General features: G+C 57.5%; 8 protein-coding genes across 8 annotated transcripts; 1 reads left to right on the top strand and 7 right to left on the bottom strand.

Moving 5' to 3' along the window:
* Positions 1-56: 56 nt before the first annotated feature.
* Positions 57-2,580, bottom strand: SCHCODRAFT_02616206 (DUF254-domain-containing protein). The gene is made up of 10 exons (XM_050344743.1): positions 2,189-2,580; positions 2,078-2,140; positions 1,966-2,029; positions 1,730-1,916; positions 1,418-1,675; positions 1,286-1,367; positions 817-1,238; positions 461-760; positions 227-407; positions 57-173 (listed from the first exon to the last, which is right to left on the bottom strand). The coding sequence occupies exons 1-9, from the start codon at positions 2,541-2,543 to the stop codon at positions 267-269; spliced, it is 1,872 nt and encodes a 623-aa protein (XP_050201799.1). The 5' UTR covers positions 2,544-2,580; the 3' UTR covers positions 57-173; positions 227-266.
* Positions 2,581-2,618: 38 nt separating this feature from the next.
* On the bottom strand, positions 2,619-6,295 carry SCHCODRAFT_02616203 (uncharacterized protein). The gene is made up of 8 exons (XM_003033941.2): positions 5,831-6,295; positions 5,704-5,779; positions 5,562-5,657; positions 5,496-5,510; positions 4,704-5,446; positions 4,454-4,656; positions 4,306-4,400; positions 2,619-4,259 (listed from the first exon to the last, which is right to left on the bottom strand). The coding sequence occupies exons 1-8, from the start codon at positions 5,894-5,896 to the stop codon at positions 2,809-2,811; spliced, it is 2,745 nt and encodes a 914-aa protein (XP_003033987.1). The 5' UTR covers positions 5,897-6,295; the 3' UTR covers positions 2,619-2,808.
* A 2,116-nt stretch (positions 6,296-8,411) lies between these two features.
* On the bottom strand, positions 8,412-9,499 carry SCHCODRAFT_02616200 (60S ribosomal protein L17). The gene is made up of 6 exons (XM_003033940.2): positions 9,458-9,499; positions 9,362-9,403; positions 9,232-9,303; positions 9,049-9,177; positions 8,871-8,998; positions 8,412-8,819 (listed from the first exon to the last, which is right to left on the bottom strand). The coding sequence occupies exons 1-6, from the start codon at positions 9,459-9,461 to the stop codon at positions 8,625-8,627; spliced, it is 570 nt and encodes a 189-aa protein (XP_003033986.1). The 5' UTR covers positions 9,462-9,499; the 3' UTR covers positions 8,412-8,624.
* Positions 9,500-9,667: 168 nt separating this feature from the next.
* On the top strand, positions 9,668-11,653 carry SCHCODRAFT_02745806 (uncharacterized protein; the record flags this gene model as incomplete). Its single annotated transcript, XM_003034530.2, has 2 exons — positions 9,668-9,985; positions 10,043-11,653. Exons 1-2 carry the CDS (start codon positions 9,734-9,736, stop codon positions 11,651-11,653), a joined length of 1,863 nt encoding a protein of 620 aa, XP_003034576.1. The 5' UTR covers positions 9,668-9,733.
* Positions 11,654-11,864: 211 nt separating this feature from the next.
* Positions 11,865-14,346, bottom strand: SCHCODRAFT_02202133 (PP2C-domain-containing protein). Its single transcript, XM_003033939.2, has 10 exons — positions 14,251-14,346; positions 14,172-14,193; positions 14,039-14,116; positions 13,897-13,986; positions 13,716-13,847; positions 13,584-13,660; positions 13,449-13,533; positions 13,296-13,352; positions 13,097-13,246; positions 11,865-13,047 (listed from the first exon to the last, which is right to left on the bottom strand). The coding sequence occupies exons 1-10, from the start codon at positions 14,251-14,253 to the stop codon at positions 12,077-12,079; spliced, it is 1,665 nt and encodes a 554-aa protein (XP_003033985.1). The 5' UTR covers positions 14,254-14,346; the 3' UTR covers positions 11,865-12,076.
* Positions 14,347-14,404: 58 nt separating this feature from the next.
* On the bottom strand, positions 14,405-15,012 carry SCHCODRAFT_01295138 (uncharacterized protein). Its single transcript, XM_050341394.1, has 2 exons — positions 14,674-15,012; positions 14,405-14,625 (listed from the first exon to the last, which is right to left on the bottom strand). Exons 1-2 carry the CDS (start codon positions 14,840-14,842, stop codon positions 14,441-14,443), a joined length of 354 nt encoding a protein of 117 aa, XP_050201798.1. The 5' UTR covers positions 14,843-15,012; the 3' UTR covers positions 14,405-14,440.
* Positions 15,013-15,667: 655 nt separating this feature from the next.
* SCHCODRAFT_02616189 (general substrate transporter) lies at positions 15,668-18,139 on the bottom strand. The gene is made up of 13 exons (XM_050344742.1): positions 17,913-18,139; positions 17,769-17,835; positions 17,651-17,717; positions 17,565-17,600; positions 17,497-17,513; positions 17,317-17,441; positions 17,131-17,263; positions 16,958-17,072; positions 16,759-16,907; positions 16,494-16,703; positions 16,235-16,433; positions 15,961-16,171; positions 15,668-15,905 (listed from the first exon to the last, which is right to left on the bottom strand). Exons 1-13 carry the CDS (start codon positions 18,087-18,089, stop codon positions 15,804-15,806), a joined length of 1,608 nt encoding a protein of 535 aa, XP_050201797.1. The 5' UTR covers positions 18,090-18,139; the 3' UTR covers positions 15,668-15,803.
* A 23-nt stretch (positions 18,140-18,162) lies between these two features.
* Positions 18,163-19,051, bottom strand: SCHCODRAFT_02202091 (uncharacterized protein). The gene is made up of 2 exons (XM_050342060.1): positions 18,269-19,051; positions 18,163-18,212 (listed from the first exon to the last, which is right to left on the bottom strand). Exon 1 carries the CDS (start codon positions 18,960-18,962, stop codon positions 18,474-18,476), a length of 489 nt encoding a protein of 162 aa, XP_050201796.1. The 5' UTR covers positions 18,963-19,051; the 3' UTR covers positions 18,163-18,212; positions 18,269-18,473.
* Between the last annotated feature and the right edge of the window lie 500 nt (positions 19,052-19,551).

The raw sequence follows: 19,551 nt of genomic DNA, 5'->3' as shown, positions 1-19,551 counted from the left end.
CTCAAGCCCAGGCGAGTAGGACCTGAAGGCAAAAGCCAAACCCATACAGTAGCCCTTTCGAGTGTCAATCGAGGTATCCGATCGATAAATCAAGGTGTAAGTGGATTTCAGAGCAAACTCGGACGGCAAAGCACTCTTGAGTCATCATTTGCTTGTCCACGTCTACTGTATGACTATTTCAGGAGTTAGTAGACATGCGTAACTTGCCGTGACATTAGACACGCACGGTATAAGTCGAAAAATCCATCCACATCTATTCCAACTATCTAGAACACAGGCGCATCTCTCAAGAACAGCTTCGTCTCTTCCTTCCTTATCCACCGCGTCACCGCATTCGCCGCATTGATCACCGCCGTCTTCGGCAGCAAGGGCGACAGCGCGATGTAGAGCTCGAACGGCTGAGTGATCTGCGTGGCCTAGTCAGCCAACCCTCCCAACAGAACAACCACCCAGCACCCACCCAACCCATCACGCTCTCCTTCTCCGTCTTGATATACTGCAGCTTCAGCGTCTCCCCCTGCCCCGAGCGCGCGTGGATAGCGTCGTGCAATTTCTGGTATAGAGTGACCAGCCGCCGGCGCTCGTCCACACCCTCGTAGGGGTCCTCGAAAGCGGGCATGGTCACTTGGACTTGAGCGCGGGCCTTGTAGATGAAGTGTCGGAGGCCGGGGATGCCGAGTTCGCTGACGCTGTACTCGGTCCGTTGATCGGTTGTGCAGGCAGATATGAGGGACGAGAGAGAGCCCTCGGCAACGAGACGCTGGGGGGTACGTATGAGTCATGCGCAACGGGGGACAGTGGAGGACATGGACGTACTTCACAAGCTGAGTCGCACCATCCGCGCACAACGTCAAACTCCGCGCCCCCACTTATACAAACCAGCACGACATTCGGATCGTCGTACGTAGCTTTCTCTGAGAGCGACACATCGTCGACAGAGGCTGAGGAAGGCGTAGGTGCCCGCGAAGGCTCTTGCGAGGCTTGATCAGGGTGTAGCGATGCTTGTGAAGATGGAGGGGGGGACGATATCGACGCAGTCTGAGAAGCGGTTTCCGGGTTCCCGCTTGGTTGTACTGGTATAATAGCCGGTGGACTGTCCGGTCTTGACAGGAAGGATATATACGCATTGACAAAGCCTGACGGATTGAACTTGGGCAAGCATAGGGGTATCCAGGATGTCGATGCTGGTGCGTTGAGGATTGATGGGGCGTAGACAGTGTTGAGAAGAATATGGATGTCTGGCAGGCTGTGAATGGGCGTATTTCGTCAGGTACGCGAGACGCACCTGCAGGATGCACGGAGTGCTTTCGTGGCCGTATGAGCGTAACGACGCGCCCGCGAGCCATGAGCACGACATAGAGGATCTCCTGTGAGAATTTGAGCGTTCGATCGCCCTGACACGCAATTTCGACCTTACCTTCTTGGAAGGAGGTATCAAAGCTTCAGCGATCCGTTTTCGTAGCCCGAGGTCGAGTCGCAGACACCACAGCGACGAAGTGCTTAAAGCCAGATCAAGCTCCATGCGCTCAAGTAGCGACGATAGGAAGCCCTCCGCGCCATTAAGCAGTCGCCGAAGGTCGAAGTTCGTCCTTCGTTCGAAAATGCGCCGCAACTGGGCAGCAGTAACGATGCTAAGTATCTGCAGATGCAAGTAGTCGAGATGCGTCCGCGTCTGCCTTCGCTCGCGTCAGACTGTGAGGGGGCTTGAATGTGAAATGCATTTACGCACCACCGACTCTGGCTCGCCCCATGCGGAGACGCACGCGTAGTAAAGTGGCGCGCGTTGGAGGAAGGTGATACGCGTACCGCCCGCGTTGATGCAGCGCAGCTTGTCACCATCGTCGATGAAGACAGAGATGAGGGCTTGCATGATGCCGAATGTGGTGGTGAAGCGCTCTGCGTCGGGCCCGTCGGCGCTTGAGGGCTTTCAGTGCCATACACGATAGCAGTCATGATGCTGCACACCTCACAAAGACCGGCTTCCCTGCATCACTGAACACAAAGTACTGTCTACGCGGATAGCGCTGGGCTATTGACTAGTCAGGACAGTTCGCCAATGCCATCGCGGCGAACGCACCTGGTACATGAGGGATATCAGCCATCGCTGGCTGCTTTCCCTTCTGGCGCGGTGTCGAGCTTTCTGATCCATGTCAGAATGAGCACTCGCGGATGAAAGGGGGGCACGCACCGACACTGGTGAACGAATGGCTCAGGGTATTCCTGAGCTGCTCCCGCAATGCTTGCTTCGAGTCTTGCTGATTCAACGTCGCTGTCGCCGTCACTTCCTCCACTTCCGGCGGGTCCTCCACATCCTCGTCTTGCAGTATGATCCCCTCGCTGTCTGCATTGCTGAGAGATGACGCATAGCTGTCCAGCGCGGCCGCAGGCGCGCTCGATAGATGGCTGGGGTTCGGATTCGGATTCAGGTTGGAGAACGAGGGCTGAGACTGAAGCACAGGGACTGCAATTCTCGAGGGTGTCGCACGCGATAGCGCCGGCGCAGGGCTCCTCGACGGCGTCGGCGACCGCGGCGCATGCGACATGACGGTACGAACCAGAAGATGAATGGCGCCGGACCGAAGATCCGTGCGGACCCACAACTCAAAAGTCGACGAAAAGTCGGTCAAAGAAATATCCAGAGCCATGCACAGGTATGTATGCTATATGTACAGTCGTAAATGCAGTCGTAACCAGGATACTATGTGTGTACAGTGATATGCCAAACGATGTCGAACAATTGCGGGTCATTACAGGTATAAGTCGTAACAAATCTCACCATCGCCACCTCCTCACTTCACGGCGATACTCTCACTCGACAGCGATGTTTGCCGCCTGCACCACAACGACACCCGCCCCACTATCCGCTGACACAAAGGCCGTCGCAACATCGCCCACCGTCTTCCGCACCTCCACGCCGACGTGCGTGTACCGCTCCATCACCTCCTTCAGCTCCTTGGCATGATTCTCGACAGCCAGCCTCCGCGACCTTCCCGTCACCACGATCAGCCTCCCGTGCGCGGGCTCGTGCTGACGCGCAAGGTCCAGCGCGGTGCGCAACGGTGTCGGCGTGGCCACCTCCTGGAAGTCCTGACGCGCAATGACCGAGGAACTAATGGAGGCCCCGTTGCGCTCCCCAGTCGCCCGCGCCCACGCAATAGCATCCGCCGCCTCGCTCTGCAGCCGCGTCTGCGTCGTCGCGTTGCCGTACACCGTATCCGGGAACGCGCCGCCCGCAACCGTCGAGCCCACCGTGACGTGATGCTGCGATGCCACCGTCAGCTGCGCCTCGTCGGCCTTCTCGTTCGAGACAACGCGCTCGGCTTCGCCCTCCTCGGTCTTCTTCAGCCACACGACGGTCGCACGTATCCGGCCGCCGCCCATCTCGCAGAGCTGTCCGACGAAGGACAAGGCGAGTCGGTCGTCCGGGCCACCCACGAAAGGAAGGAATAGATGAACGTCCGCTCCGGCGTGTGCGGGGCCGCTGGCGTGACCCTGGTCCACGAATAGCGCAACATCGACGCGCGCCTGGGCAAACACACCGCGCACGAACGTCGCGTGTATCGCCGACGCCGACGCGCTCGGAGCGCTGCTCGCCGACTTAAACAACGCGTCGAAAGGATTGAACTGGCCGGCAGTAGCCGCACGAGGCGTAGTGGCTGCCCGAGGGGTCGTCGGGGCAGTTCCATCCTCCTGAGTCGGGAATGGTACGGACGGCAGCCACGGGACCATAATCATCTCGACCCCTCTATCGCGCGCGTGTTCCGCGACGCGGTAGGCTAGGTCATCATAGGGCACGATGCTCAATGCCGAGTTCATCTGGAACCCATTGAGCTGCCCAAACATCCTGAACACGGACAGCACAGGATCCGTTGCCGCGAGCGTCTCCGCCGCATGCGCATTAGAGCGCATGACTGCCGAAGTTCGGTCGGACAGCTCGATGAGTCGAAGGGCCTCGATGGTCGGTGCGGGGGCGAGCGATGGAGAGGGCGCCTGCTTGCCCTTCTCGTCGACCGAGTTGCGCACGGCAGTGGCTTCCATCAACGCCTGCGCCGGCTGCACGAGCTGTGCCAGCGCCATCATGCCCGGAAGGTGCTCCAGACGGTCAAGCACGACGAGGAACCTGGACTTGAACTTGCCCTCGGCGTCTGTCGGCGCCGTATCAGGCAGTGCCTCCTGGTCTGGCACGTTATTGAAGTTCGCGCCCGTGCCGGCGGCCCTGATACGCTTCTCGGGTGGGTACAGGAAGGTCACAAGAGGTGCTGTAGGGTGTCAGCATGCAGTAGAACACAGAAGGTAGTCACGTACTCGTGATGAATGTGAGCAGAAGCGCTTCCAACACAAACATTGAGAACACCCGAGGCGTCAAGATCTTCGCCTGAAGACCGATGTTGAGGACAATTCTGCGGGGGGAGGTGAGACCTCGTCAAAGATAAGCTCTGGAAAAAAGACTCACAGTTCGATCAAGCCTTTGCAACTCATGAGCCCGCCAATCGTGCTTGATTCGCGCCAGTTGAAGCCCGCAATGAAACGGGACGCAATGGTGCACCCTCCAAACTTGCCAATGAAGGCAAGAGCACAGATGGCGACCGTGTAGCCCCAAGTGATGCCGTTGTTCAGCAGGCCGAGGTCCGTTGAAAGCCCAGAAAGCGTGAAGTACTAGCACAGATTAGCTTGAGGTTAGAATTTCTTGTTCAATCACTTACCAAAGGCAAGAATATGATGGACACCATATCCTCCAGCTTCTCCGTGAGCGCGATGGCCAGCCCGCCGTCGCGAGGGACGACCAATCCAGTGAGGAAGGCACCGAAGATAGCATGCACCCCGATAATATCCGTAAAGAACGCCGACGCGAAGACGAGTAGGATCGTCACCGTCATGAAGAACAGTGAAGGTCCGTTCTCGATAGAGCCCGTCTTGACCGCCAACCACCGCATTGCCATCCGTACGGGTACGAGAAGGAAGATAGAGAAGCCGACTGCGACGAGCAAGATGTACAGCGCCATCAGCCCGCTGCCCGCGTTCACCAGAGCAATGGACAACGCGAGCAACACCCAGCCTACGACATCGTTCCCCACACCCGCACTGAGCACAACAATGCCGACAGTGGTATCGAGAAGCTTCAGCTCCGTCAGGATGCGACAGAGGACCGGGAAGGCCGTGATACTAAACGCGACGCCCGCGAAGAGCATGAAGTGCGTGAACTTGATGCTGGGGTCGATGAACTCGTTGTACAAGGGGACGGATATGGCTGCGCCGAGCCCGAAGGGGACAGCCATGCCAGCGAGAGCGACTGTGAGGGAAAGCTTGGCATTGCGTTTGATGACGGCGCCTTCGATCTCGAGGCCGACGAGGAAGAGGAAGAGGCAGAGACCGATGGTGGCAGTGAGGCTGAGGAAGGGGCGCGACTCGTCGGGGAAGATGTGCTCGGTGAAGCCGGGTATGCGACCTGTGGGGTGGTCAGTGTTGTAGAGCTAAGGTGAAGCGAGGTTGCGCACCAAAAGCAGTGGGACCTAACGATGGGCGTCAGGACGCGGCCAAAGGGGGACTGTAGGTAGGCGCACCGAGTATGATACCTCCTAGCACCTCCGCGATGACTTTCGGTTGTCTTATCTTGCGCAAACCGAGGGAAAGAAGACTGGCGGTCGCCACGATCACACCTACACGATGTCAGCACGTCACAAGAGTAGCGAGTGTCCTACTCACCGATCTGCACGATCCATAGACGGATGGGGTCCGACGTGCTGAACTCGGTTGGGTCCTTGCCAGACAAGAGGCCGCCCTGCAGGGGAACGCGTCAGTTACCACTCCGTCAGCCACCCACGACACTCACCTGCTCCTGGGCAGCGCGCTTCCCGAACATGCTGATAGCAGGGGAATAGAACATGGCGGGGGTCATAACGAACGTTCACGGGTGACTAGGTTGGAGGAAAGCGCGAGCTCAAGCAGGCATCGACGCGCGAGGTATAGGTGGAGGACAAAAACCTTCGGGCCTTTGTTGTCGATGGCGAGAGTGGAGACAGGAGCGCCGCCTCGACGCCAGACCCCACTTTGTGATCGGGCTAGCGGGATTTGATATGTCCCCAATCACGCGGGCCGCCACCGGGTTTGCGGCCATTCGTGCTCTCTTCAGACGTCCAGCTCGCTCGGAAGCCGGAAATGTAGTAGCAGCGGAAACCTATGGCTTTGACGCTCGCCGGGCGCTCTGTCAGGCCTGAGAAAGCTGACAATCCCTTCCACCGCGATTTCTGAGCGACGTAGGGCGATGACTTACTACATGATCAGCGCTCTCGCTCGTTGTAAGTTGGAGCATGGCTAGTCGGATCTGTATAGAGGCTCACAGCAAAGCAGACGTCAGTGTAGCGTATCCTGCCTAGGGAATTATCGTGCTTAGACTGGGGCGTGTACAGAAGGTAGCGCCTATACTGCGTCTAAAAAACTCGCTTTCATCGCTTACAGAATTGATGGAGGGTCTCATGATCGTATCGCCTTCATAGGCGGATTATTGAGCCTCTACATCCCTTGACAAGGCGCATGGACCATGGCATATTCCGCTGATTATCTGTTCCATCCATCCCGTATGATTATCACCAGGGGTGGTCTTGCTAGATGAGTGAGGCCGAACCAGAGTTCACGCATAGGCAAGCTTGCGGCTTCAAAGGGTCGGTCTTGGCCAACATAAGCCAACACGTCGGTTCGCGCAGTCCACGGCAACCGAGCTCTGCGCCTTCGTTTGTGGCTTGACCCTCCGTTTGTGCATCCTCGTGTTGATCCCGTGATATCCATGTGCGCGATCGGCCCGGGCGCGTATATAAGGCAAGGGCCTTCGCTTGTTCCTTCACAGCTCTCTCTTCTGCTCCCACCACCTCATCCGTGTGGTTTTTGAGCCCCCTGGTGTGTTTCTCCCTTCCCCGCTGTCTAACTAGTACTGTTCATGAGTGGCGTGTCCATCGTTCTAGCTGCTCGAACAGCACCCGCCGTGTCCCTTCATCGTCGAAGACCGCATTCCTGATCCACGGACAACTTCCCCCAAATTACTCTGTACTATGCTTTACATACGCTCTACCTACTGGTGCCTGCCCGCTCGTCCCGCGTCGTCGTTCTTTTTCCTCCGCCACAAAGTTGCGGATCGGCGCTCTCCGACCGTTCAAGCCTGTCACCAATGGATTGAGTGATCAGTGGCTATGGCTTTAAAGATGCTCTGCAGCGTCTACGTTGCATTCCCCACTAGGTGCGTTGCCGCCGCCTGTATCATTGCTCATCGCACTGATCCTATTCAGGGCCCTTGCAAGCTTTCACACACATCTGCGACACTTGCTCATTTTACCAACGCTTGCCGCCGTCATTGCCATTACCCGCGAACCCCCTCGACCACAAAGATATCGACTTTTCAAGGCAATCGCTCTCGAAGATATTCTCGCTGCAGTTCAACGTCAAAGTCATCAAGCCTCTTCATCAACATCTGAGTTCGCGTCCAAGAACTTCAAAACCTTTTGACGTTGGCGAAAGGGCTCATTCGCTGGCCAGCTGTATTTTCCCACTTCGACGCCTTTCAGTATTAGGACACACCGACGACATCCCGGAGGCGCGTTAATTCTACGGACAAGTCTTCGACATCTACACACACGTGCCCCACATCGACGCTCTGGCCTAAGAGCAGATGCGCTCTCAACATCAAGACAGGCTTTCGCTCATGCGATCTACCTTTGACGGCAGCTCCAACGAAGACACTCGCAAGACCGACTTCTAATTCCAGCTACTCAACTTGGAGTCTGCTGCTTCTCAACGTTCCCTGGGCGCATGAAGTGAGGGCAAAGAGAAAGACTCAACACGCGTGCTTCAAGAATGTGTGCCTCAGGACCCCTTGGAATAGGTGCCAGGCTGGTTGAAGAGCGAACTCTTCCTCCTTATGGGAGGGGCAAACTAGCGTGCTGTTTAGCCTTTGTCCTGAAGACCCCAGGATCAGCAAGATAGCCTCGCAGGCACACTTGACGACGAATACCAAGGTTGCGAGGCAGACAAGAGTCACATCGAGATTGGCAAGGTCAACGCGAGGTCTACTCGGCTGAAGATCCTCTACTACTTGTGGTTTTCCGAGGCGCGCGGTTTCGAATGGTCACGCTTCAAGTCATGCAGGAGCTTCGCATCTCACCAAAGCGCGATCTCCAGCCCACCAAAACGAGACGCCAACCGAGCCTGAAGCCTGAAGAGCGGCAAGACACTAATGCAACCTGGACACCATGGTCCATCCACCGCAGGACTGGAGCTCACGATAGCGCATCGCCGCCGCGGTCGATCGAAATGCTGACTATATGCAGCGAAATGCTGCCAGGTTGATGGCGATAATAGTGCACGTTGATGCTCATGAAGAACAACAGGCACCTGTTGATGAGACGGAGGCTCCGAGCGCGACATGACGAACCTCAGAACAAAGCTTGGTTGGATGCAGCGAAGGCTGAACAGATAGTCCCGGCGTGAACACGATGCATAGCATAGAACGCATATGAATGGCTGAGGTGGTACATGAAGTGGGCATACGGCGTATTTGCAGTGTGGGCATGCGCAGGATATGGTGGGCGCGCCCCTCACCAGGGACGCTGGATGCGCAAGGGGAGATCAAGGCGCGCTCATGCGCGGGCAGCCTCGATGCGCTTGCGCGCGACCTGTCGCCGGTTGAGGCCGGTGAGCGCGGTCGAGGCGACCTTGTCGGTGCTCTTCTCAACCTCCTCCTCACCCGCGGCGAGGATGACCTCGACGTGGCAGGGGTGGCCGAGGTAGGGGTTGATGCGACCGTGTGCGCGGTAAGTGCGGCGGCGGGTTTTCTGGTAGTGGTGTTAGGAAGGGATGGTAGATAGAATTCGCAGGACACGTACGGGGGCCTGCTGCACAACGATGTTCTTGATCGTCAACTCCTCAACGTCGATGTTCTTGGCATCCGCGTTGGCCTCGGCGTTCTTCAACAAGCGGAGGATGAAGCGGACGGACTTCTCCGGCCAGCGACCTGAGACGGATGTGAGTATGGGGATTATCCCGATCAACGACTGAACGCACCCTTCGTGGTCTTGAACTGCTTCGCCTGCGATGCGCGGCCAATGCCACCAGCAAAACGGCGGAAGGGGATAATCTGCTTGTGCTCCGTGACATCGCCGAGGTACTTGTACGCCTTCTGGAGCTTCAAGCCTGAAAGTCGATCGTCAGCTTTCCCTTCACCTCCGATCTCGATATGCGACGCACCAGTCAAAGCAGCCGCGACCTCACGCATGTTCTTGAAGTGCGTGCGGAGGTACTCGCCGCGCGCCTTCGAGGCTGAGGTGCACGATCAGTCTTTCGTCCTCCTTCACTCAAAGATCGCCCAGAAACGCACTCTTTTCGGGATTAGCGGCAAAAGCGGCGCCGGCGTAGCGAACTGTCCATGGTCATGAGCTTTCGTGAGTTCGTAGCGAGGACGAGCAGCACTTACCCATCTTGAAGAGTCTTGAAGTTGTCGTGCACGACGGCGAGGAACCCAATCAATCTTGGGTCCGCGCACGTGCAGAATCATGTGACAGGACAAACGCAGTGGCTGGATATGCAGTTGCACCGGAGATTGCCGCGTCTTTTGCGCACTCGCACTTCGGGCCGAAATCGACGACATCGGGCGGCGGGCGCGCCAGGTGACGCCGGCGCCGTTGAGCGGAACGTTCTGGACGTCGAGCGTGAAATATACTGGACTTTACTTCCTACCTTCACCACCACGATGGAGTTCACCGTCCAACGAAGCCTTCTGAACCCCATGTTCGAAGGCTACAAGCTCGACGCAGTAGACCAGGAGAAGGTAGTGTCGCGTTTCCCCTTGCCGGAGGCGCTATCCCAAGAGATTGCATCTCGCTCGCCCTTGTCCTTCCCAGAAGTTCAGAGCAGGATCTACCATAATCATCTCTACACTGGGCATGGTCGCTGTGTATATGTTGACAGCGTATCTCAAGTTGTATTGGTGGACATGAACAGGGTAAGCACAGTACACTTTCGTACACTCGCAATCACTCATGCGTTCCACCTCAAGTAGGATACGCTCGAACCCAGGTTTAGCGTCGTCTATGAACTTCCGCAAACTATAACCTCCGCCTCAGCGACTTCAGACATGCACCCGGAGTTCCCTGTTGCGCTATTTGCTTCCCCCAATGTCCTCCTTGTATCAGATGGTCGTGGATCGGTGCACGTTCTCCGGCTAGACTCCGAAGACAAGCCCTCCGCGGAGCCGGAAGTGTACAATCTGTCTACAGAGGACGCAAGCCATCATCCCTTTCGCCTGCATGAAGCTACATCGACTCCGGAGGGGCACGTCCTTGCGATCGTATCCTTCAGATGCTATGGCGCCCAGTCTCAGCCTGCTACCTCTGGAAAGAAGACACCGCCCACATTTGAGGTCCGAGCCGTCAGCATAGGACCTTCACCCTCCACCGAAGAGCCGCGTACTCTTGCGACTGTGTTCCGTCGCCGCGGTGACTTCGTCCCGACCTACGTGCGCTACGATCCCGCTCGCCACCTTACCCTTCTTGCTGGAGGCTCCGTCTACAAGGCTCTCGAAGCTCCACCGACACATCATTACGAACCTAAGCCCGACGAGCTCGCTCCCATCCCACGAGCGGGAGAGAACCTTGATGGTCCCTCAGATGCCACCGATGGACCGCCTCGTCCACCCCCATATTCCTGGTATCAAACCCCCGATGCCCTCACCGTCGTCTTCGCCCTTCCGCCGACTACCACCAAGCACGACATCCACGTCGCCTTCACCAGCACCACACTCACCCTCTCCATTGACAACGTTCCCTCCTCCACCCCCTTGCACCCACCCACCTATACCTCCGCTCGCCTCTGGGACAAGATACGCCCCGAAACAACCTACTGGACGTGGGACAGCGAGGACGGCCTCCTCACCCTCACCCTCGACAAGGCCGAGGAGAACCGCAACTGGATGCACGTCTTCCATTCCGCGGAGCAGTCGACCTCCGATGCGCTGCGTTGGGAGGACGCGGAGGTACCGGAGACGCGCGACCCGAGCGAGCTGGCGGGCATCCGCGACGCGCTGGAAAAGTACACCGCAGAAGTGGGCGGTGGCCTGGGGCACGGCGTCCCCAGCCTTGGCGAGGGCGAGATGGACATGGAGATCGACTCCGCTGTCGGCCGCGAGATCTGCGTGACGTGGGTCAGCACCGCGGAGGGCGTGCCTGACACGTCGAGCGCGCCGGTGCAGCTGCTGTCGACGGATATACCGAGCGCTGAGGCGCACGCGCCCTCCTTCGTCATCAAGAACGCGCTCGATGGCGCCGAGTTCTCGTTGGCCATCGACGAGAATGGCCCGCAGTGGACGCACGTCGGCACGTTCTCTGCACTCTCCTTCGTCCTCGCCTCCAAGCAGGACACGCGCTTCACCTATCACGTTCCTGGGCGTGCGGCGATGGCCTTCGAGAGCGGGACGCGCGACCGGGGCAGCAACGTCTACTTGTACCGCGTCGCGGAGGGTAAAGCCGTTTGGTCGAAGCAGGCTATCCTCAAGGTCGCAGAAGGCGGTAGCGGCAGCCTCCTTGGCGTCGGCCTCGTCAACGCTTCCCAGCACGGTCCCGTCATCCTCTGCCTCACTGAGAAGGAGCTCGTCCTGCTGAGGAGCGTCTTGTAGCACACCTGCCCAACTTCCGTTTCAAACTCCATGATCCCGCTGGCAGGCCCCCGTGTTATGCGCCTAGCCAGTATCAAATAATGAAGAAGACGAACTATGTACAGTACTACGTCTAGACGCCGATAGTGAGATTGTACAATACTACACGATATCATGGACAGGGGTAAAAGCCGCGACTCGCCAGCTGGACGGTAGTGATAACCCGAGAATAATTGTTAGGTATGGTGAATATGCATGCTGCGGCCACGGCGAGTCAGACCATGGTTATTGGGACAGCGCATGAGGGAAGGGAAAGGAGGGAAACACTAGCACAAGAGACTACCTAAACGATACACGAGTGTCCGTCGCCAGATAACTACAGACAGAATTACAGCTGCGCCCAGTTCGCCCCCAGGGCGGCGGGCGAAGGCGCCGCGCGCCCTATCAAACCCGCATCGGGTCCTCGCTCTTGTCCATGAGACCTTCGGCCTTGACCGCAGGGCTCGCAGCGTCACCGCCAGGTTGAGAACTGAACTGCTTTGGCGGCTCCGCGTTCGCGTCACCGTTAGGCAGGTGAGGTGGCGGCGGGGGAGTCTCGCCCCTCGTCGGACCTGGCTTTGACTCGGCGCTGTTTGGATTGGAATCGGTCGCGGAGGCCGGACCTGGGGTCGATGCGCGCTGCGCAGCGGCTGCTGCTCCATCGACGTCCTCCTCCCGTTCCTCCGTCTCCTGTTCCTCCAAAGCATCGACCATATGAGAATCGCCATCATCGTCCGTCTCATCGTCCGCCTGCTCGAACGCGTCCAGTTTTGCCTTCAGACTCTCGGTTGGGTCAGGGCTGTCGCCACGCCCAATGCCGAGTTGGTCAGTGAAGAAGGAACGTGAGCTGCGAAGTTCTTCGTCGCTGTCGTCATCCTCTTCACTGTCGTCGCTGCCAAACATGAGCGCACCGCCGTCCGACAGGATGCCAGTCGCCGGGCTATAGGAGATGCCACCCGCGCTGCCGAGGACGCGCGCAAAGGGGCCCAAACCCGACCCAACGAGGAAGCTGGCGGCACTGTCGTCGCCGTCCTGCCTCGAGCGCTCGCGCGCCTCCTGTGCCTCGCGTCTTGCACGGAAGGACATGATGCGTGACTGCGCGTAGAGCTGGGGAAGAGTAGTGGGGGTTTGATAACCATATCCCTTCTTGACGCGGTCGGTGATCCAAGCGTTCCACTCCTCCTGAGTCCGGCCATTCAGGATCGCAACAATGAGGACGGTCATGTTGTCGCAGCCGATACCTGCGCCCGAAGAGGTGTCCGGAGCAAGACAGTGGTCACACATCATCTCGCCGATCTCTTGTAGGGTCTTGCCCTCCGATACTTGGAAGCGAACAAAGTCCACCACCTGCTGCGAGGTCAAGCAGTCCCAGATTCCTGTTGACCTGATCAATATCGTCTACCGCTCATGCGCGCAGGCACGCACCATCACAAGCGATGACGACGAATTCATCTTCGTCGGTCAACTGGTACTCCTTAACGTCCGGGTTCGCAGTGATGACCTGCTTGTCGGGAGTCACGTTGTAGTTCTTCTTGAACTCAAAGTCCCCGATAGCCCGGGACAAAGCAAGGTTGCCTAACAGCGGTAAGCACGCCATACGTTAGACCAGATGTTGCTCACGTACCGTTCACGCGACCGTACTCGATGTAGCCGCCGGCTGCGGTGATTCGGGCCCGTTCACCTATAGATCACGGTCAGCAATCGTACGAGGCCAGACGCCCGATCATTGTTCCCGACTATGCGTCTGCTTTGTAAACACAAAAGAAATGGCACTTACCCTCATTTGTGGGCTTGTGGTCGAAACTCAAGGGCTCAACAACACCCTTGTTGGAGATGACTGATCTGGAGTCGCCCGCGTTCGCCTAGGAATCAGTGAGCACGATAGCCGAGCGCGTGCGCAAGTCACACGGACCACGTAGATCTTGTTATCGGCGGTGATGAGCGCAGCGACGGCTGTGCACCCGGATGGGTCGCGGACATGGGCTGGGTCTGTGAGGGGAAGGGGATGAGCGGTGTGGGCGGGGAGTGGCACTGATCGTCTTGCCTGCGAGAAGGTCTTCGTCGGTACCAAGGAAGGCGCGCTTGAGCGCTTCCTCGTAGTTCTTCTTCTCGTATGCCTCTTCCTTGACGAGGCGCTTGTGCACGTTCTGTGCCGCAAACTTGGCGACGGTGCCGCCTGATGGGGAGTGAGCGGGAGGGTGTTGATCGGACGGGCGCTCACGCACCGCCATGGCCGTCGTACACGGCGAAAAAGGTGTTGGTTTGATCAGTGCCTTCATCGAGGGCGAGGACGGCGGCGTGTGCGTCCTCCATTGCTACGCGAGTGGTTTAGCTTTGCGGCGGGGAGGCGGGGAACGCGCGACGCACTTATTCGCCATCCCTGCATTTCGGTCACTGCGTACGCAAATCGCGAGCTCGCGCCAGATTCGGAGGTTTTCCATGTCGCTGGTAGGATCTGTGATCAGAGCAGAGCTCGGTGGCGCGTTGGGCCACCACGCACCCGGAGACGATAGTGTTTGACCCTAGAGAGGCGGAGTAAGGGTTGCGCTGCACACGAGCATCCCGGAAATTTTGCACACCATTGCTTCCCGTTAATTAGCAGTCCAGGGGGCGCGTCAAAGTCCGAGAGGTGAGTCCGAGAGCGAGCAAAGAGAGGATGATGATGGGCGTTCAGGAAGAGACGCGCGGCGGCGCGGTGATGATGAGCGGCCGGGTTGACTACGCGTGCGGAGCAAAGCGAGTCAAGCCGATATCATTTGTTTGTCCCTATTACGGTAACTCCAAGGCGCCCTGATCTAGTGCCAGGCTCGATGTGGCAGATCTACATCCTTCACAGCTCGAGGGAGCGACAGGTAGTACTACATCCTTGTACATGTACTCGTCATCCAGTACTGTAGCATCGGAGAAACTCCGAGCTTGGTCCAAAGAGATCAACAGCAAGGACGATGGCATCTCTACAGAATTGATCAATAGAAAGCACGGGGCAGATGACGGGGACCCACCTGCGCGACCTTGAACGGGACAGACAGCGTTGGGATGATCGGTCAAGCGGATGGGGGACGATAGCAAGGACAAAGAACAATCTTGACACGCCTCGTACCCTCTCGGAAATGAAGTCGGGGCGAGGAACGAAACAACGAGGCAGTCAGTGCGTACTCTCGTGTGCACCATGCGCGCAGAAAGTTCTTCATTATGGCGAACTTAAGCGGGTCCGAAGGTTCGAAGAACGTCAGCGACTGGTGGAAGTGCGAGGGTGAAGTCCATGGAAGATTGCGGAGCGCGTGCCCTGCGCGTAGTGGACATCCGTATAGGATGCGTTGGGTGGTGTTGCGTAGCCGATGCACTGGAAAGGTGGATGGGGGTACTGTTGCTCAAGACTGCGGCATGGGGCACGTTAGTGGGATGGTTTATAACAAGACTCGACACGCACCTTGTATACGCTCTACCGAGACGTAGGCAGCGTTCTCAGTCACGGGAAAGCCAGCCTCGGGCTCAGACGTGTCGGCAAGAACAACCAGCAAGCACTATGATCACGTCCGGAAAGCGCACAGAAGCGCGAGTCAGTTAGATTCGCTTCAGCATGAGGGGGGGAGGGGATGTGAGGCTAGACTGAAGACTGTCGATGGTGAAGGTAAGACGGTGAGAGTCGGAGAGGAAGGAAGGCGGCACAGAACATTCTCGCGTCGCCGTCGCGTCGGAGGTGCATGCGGCGGCCGGCACGTGAGGCCAACCGCGAAAGGAGATGCGCACACGTGTAAGTAAACCAAAGGGACCCACTGGACTGAAGAGGCATCAACAGCCAAGAATTCTGGCCTATATCACGAAGTGCAAGCTTCTCCACCTTGAATCGCCTGGGTTCGGCTTTTTTGGAGCTCCAAGGATTTCCACTGAACTCTGCACAATCCAAATCGCTGGAGTTCCGCCAATCCATGGAAATCCAACTCTCGATCACTTTTACCTTTGCTTCCGATCAAAAGCCAATTACCAAAGTGGGTTGGCAGGCAAACTTTGCACTGAAGGACACAGACGCAGCGCTGTATGGCTTGCTCAACAGTTCTGATATGACCGTATCACACTCATCTTCAATACGCTGCTGACTACTAGTATACAGGAAGATAGGACTGATATGCGCTCAAGCAAGCCCTGACTGATTGTGGTGCTTGAGCAGCTCCTTGCTGTATGCAACAGGATTCTTCTGCTCGAACACCTCCGTAATTTCTTCCAACGTCAGGCCCTGTGGGATGATCAGCATTTCGCCTGTTCAATCACCTGGAGCTCAAACAACGTACCTTCGTCTCGACCATCATAAACCAGATGACGACGCACTCGAAGAGATCCCAGATGCAGAAAATCAGATACACCTTCCAGCCAATCTTGTCGAGCGCGACTGGGAGACCAAACGTGTTGATACAGGACGCGACCTGTGTTACGATGCCCAAGAATGCGAGACCCTTCGCGCGGGCTTGGTATCCCAGGACTTCCGCGGGGTAGAGCGCTTGCCTAGATCAAGGTGTCAGCACGACGAAAAGGAACGGCCACAAAGCGGGTATATGCGGTACTCACATCGCCGTCCACCCGTACGAGAAGACTACCATAAAGAGGTAGATGAACGAGATGCCAGCGTTGGCCTGCATCAGGTTGCCGCCCTTATTGCTGCCCAGCAAGCCGGTGACGATGGCCAAAATACCCGTAATGGTGACCGTGCTGTAAAACAGGACCTTCCGGCGTCCCCAGCGGTCCACCGTGAACGAGCCGGCAAGCGCTGCGAACGATGTCAGTCACCACGTTTGCCTTCAACCAAGGTCCAAATCCCATCACTCACCTCCGATATACGACGTCACACTGTTCACAAAGTTCAATGTGAGCTGCTTATTCTGGTCCGTGATGCCCGCTTGCTTGAGCAGCACAGGCAGGAAGTACGTGATGAGGCCGTTGCCCGAGAGCTGGCCAAACCAGCCGACGGTGACGACGCGGATCATGCGCGCGCGATCGCCCTTCGTGCGGAAGAGGGGGCGGAAGTCCCACCAGCGCTCTGAGAGGTCATCGTCAGTGAGGGTCTCCGAGTAGGATTATTGAAAAGAACGCACTGTCCGCACCACCGATCGTGACCTTCTCCTCGATCTCGTCCATTTCGAGGGCGATGAGCGGGGAGTTGATGTCGCGGGTGCGAGAGTGAAGGTTTGCGAGCACCTGGCGGGCCTGGTCGGCCTTTCCGACGCTGTAGAGCCAACGCGGTCTTATGTCCAGTGTCAGCCTCTGATCACCCAACAAAAACGAGCGACGTACGACTCCGGGCACAAGAACACCAGCAAGAAGTTGAGCGCCGCAGGAACCATCTGAATGTATAGCGGCAGCCTCCAGGCGAGCTCGCTGTCCCAACGACCGGTCGCCACCATCATGCCTGTTAGATGAGGCTCAGTAAGCAATCTCTTCACTTCGGAAGAAAGAATTCAGCCTACCGGTGGCCACCATCTGCCCGATATAGTAGAAGCTGTTGAGGAAGCCAAGGTATGCACCTCTCCACTTGGGCGGCGCGAGCTCGGCGAGGAAGGACTTCGCGCTGGCGCCTGCGCATCCACCGCCCATGCCAGTCTATATGGTAGACCCGTCAACTAGATATTCGGGCTAGGGAGAAGGCGACGCACCAAGAAACGGCCACCGAGGAACATGCCCTCGTTGCGTGAGTTGGCAGTCAAGGCGGCGCCGATGATGATGAGGGTGTTGCCAAAGAACATGGAGAATCGACGGCCGAAGCGGTCGGGGAGGTAGGCTGGTAGCAAGCTGTTTAGCATCTGAAGATGACTTATGCCTACGGTTCGACGTACATGCAGGAAATGTGCCACTGCGAACTGTATCAGCGATCCATCTGTGCGTTTGACGAGGGCATACTCACCATAGCGAGCCGATCGTGTAGATACCAAAGACGATACTAAACCCTTCGTTTAGCTAGATGGCATATCTGTGAAGCAGGAGACCCACCTTGTCTTCGACCCTGTCCCCGTCATACCGAAGAACTGCTGATATTGCCACATGGAGTTGATACCGCCTGCAAGGGTTCTCAGCGTCGCGCAAGCCTACAGAAAGCGACCCGACGAACCCATGACCGTGCCATCGAATCCCGTGTCTCCGGAGCAGCAGCAAGCGACGAGCGTGATCAAGTACATCTGCGCTGCTTGTCAGTCTTTCGGGAACATACCGCCAGAGTACAAGTCCAGGCGAAGGCGGAGGGAAAACCACACACCTGCAACGCCTGCCAGCTGAAGCTCTTCACCCCGGGGTCGATCTTCAGCGCCGCCTCGAAAGCCTCCTGCCGCTCGGCTGGCGACAAGGGCTCCTTGCCCTTCGGCAAGTCCTCGATATGCCCATCCTCCTCATCCTTCGTCACCGAGTTCATGCGCTCGATATCTTGCCTTGACATGCTCTGGTCGTCGGACTGTTGCACGGACGAGATGTAACGTCGTCCACCCGAAAAGGACGGCACGTCTATTCCATCCATAGGAAGCGCTGGTATATATGTAGTCCTTGCCAAGTCCCGATACCTCTGGATGAGATCAGCCCGTCTGACCCAGGAACACTGTCCAGAGGAAGCTCGCGCACCCACTTCGCATTCACCCGCCCCCGCGCGGGGGCATTGTGGCACCTCCAGGCGCGTCACCGGACTGGGACCGCCATTCATGCCCCCGCGCGCCTGACCCGATAATTGGCCGAGTTTTGATGCAGGAGCGAGGCGCTGGGACTCCGAGGAATACAGAAGGGCACGGAGGATTACAGCAGGGCGTGCGAGGTATACAGAAGGCGATCGTCAAAGGCGGGATCTCTGCGCTAGACTGGATGCGGGGCAGGGGCGAGGAGGATGCTGGGTAATCCGCGGGGATTTGGACCTGGCGAAGTTGTTTGTCGGTGAGATGACGCGCTGTTGGGTGTCTAAATGGAGGGAGAAGGTGGAAGAAGGGAGGAGGAAGCTAAGACGAGGAGGAGAAGGAAGTACAAGGCGTCGGCGGTCAAAGGTTTGCCTGCGTGGCCGACGTCTTCGACAGCGTGCTGACCTTTGCCTCGTTGCAAGCCTCCAAGGAAAGGCCGATTGAGGAGGCCGAGAGAGACGTATCTTTGAGCACACAAGGCGGTAGGTGCAAATGGCCGTGGCTTCGACTGCCATATTGGACGGTGTTCCGAGAGAGATAGCTGTTTTGTCTTGCGCCATTATGAGGATCCACAGTGCAATGGCGGGCGGCATCGAGGCAAGCCACGAAGACGTTGAACTCACTGTACCGCGTGCGCGAGTGTATAGCATCGATTGGCGGGCCGGAGGCAATAGAGAGGGCTTCAAGTGGTAGGTCTGGATTCGCTCTAGTGACGACCACTAGCGAGGCGCGCCCAAGGCTGCTCAGTAAATGTGCCGGAGCGGAGGTTTGGTCACCAGACTACCCAGTAAAGTTCAGAGATGATTTTTGCCTTCTTAGATTAAGAAATGAGGGCTATCGGCCCTGCACGCGTTCGTTGGAACGGCTAGTATCATCCTCGGGACTAAGTCACGAAAGGTGTGCTTTTATAGGACTAACGGCGATGACAAGCATACACCATCAGAGCGGACAGATATAGCGCACCTGATGGTTTGGGTCGCTAACAAAGTGACGGCACTTGCAGACACGACATGAGTGCGAATCCGTCTGGATGGCGAGCGCTGGAAGTAAGTGACGCGGAGGCGATGAGAGCACGGCCCCAGGTATATCATCCTCATGAAGGCCGGTCTTCCCTTGCTGCTTTCCATGGAGTCCTTTGGTGCTTCAGCCGTCATCGCGAGCCTTTCGAGGAGGTCGTAGTCTGGCAACTCCGTCATCTTCAAAAGCGGGAGAGGAAACTTTGGCGCGATGAGTGCCAGT

This window comes from Schizophyllum commune (genome assembly GCF_000143185.2).
Source record: "Schizophyllum commune H4-8 unplaced genomic scaffold SCHCOscaffold_3, whole genome shotgun sequence".
Classification (NCBI taxonomy): Eukaryota; Fungi; Basidiomycota; class Agaricomycetes; order Agaricales; family Schizophyllaceae; genus Schizophyllum; species Schizophyllum commune.
This window is presented reverse-complemented; position numbering and strand designations above follow the sequence as displayed.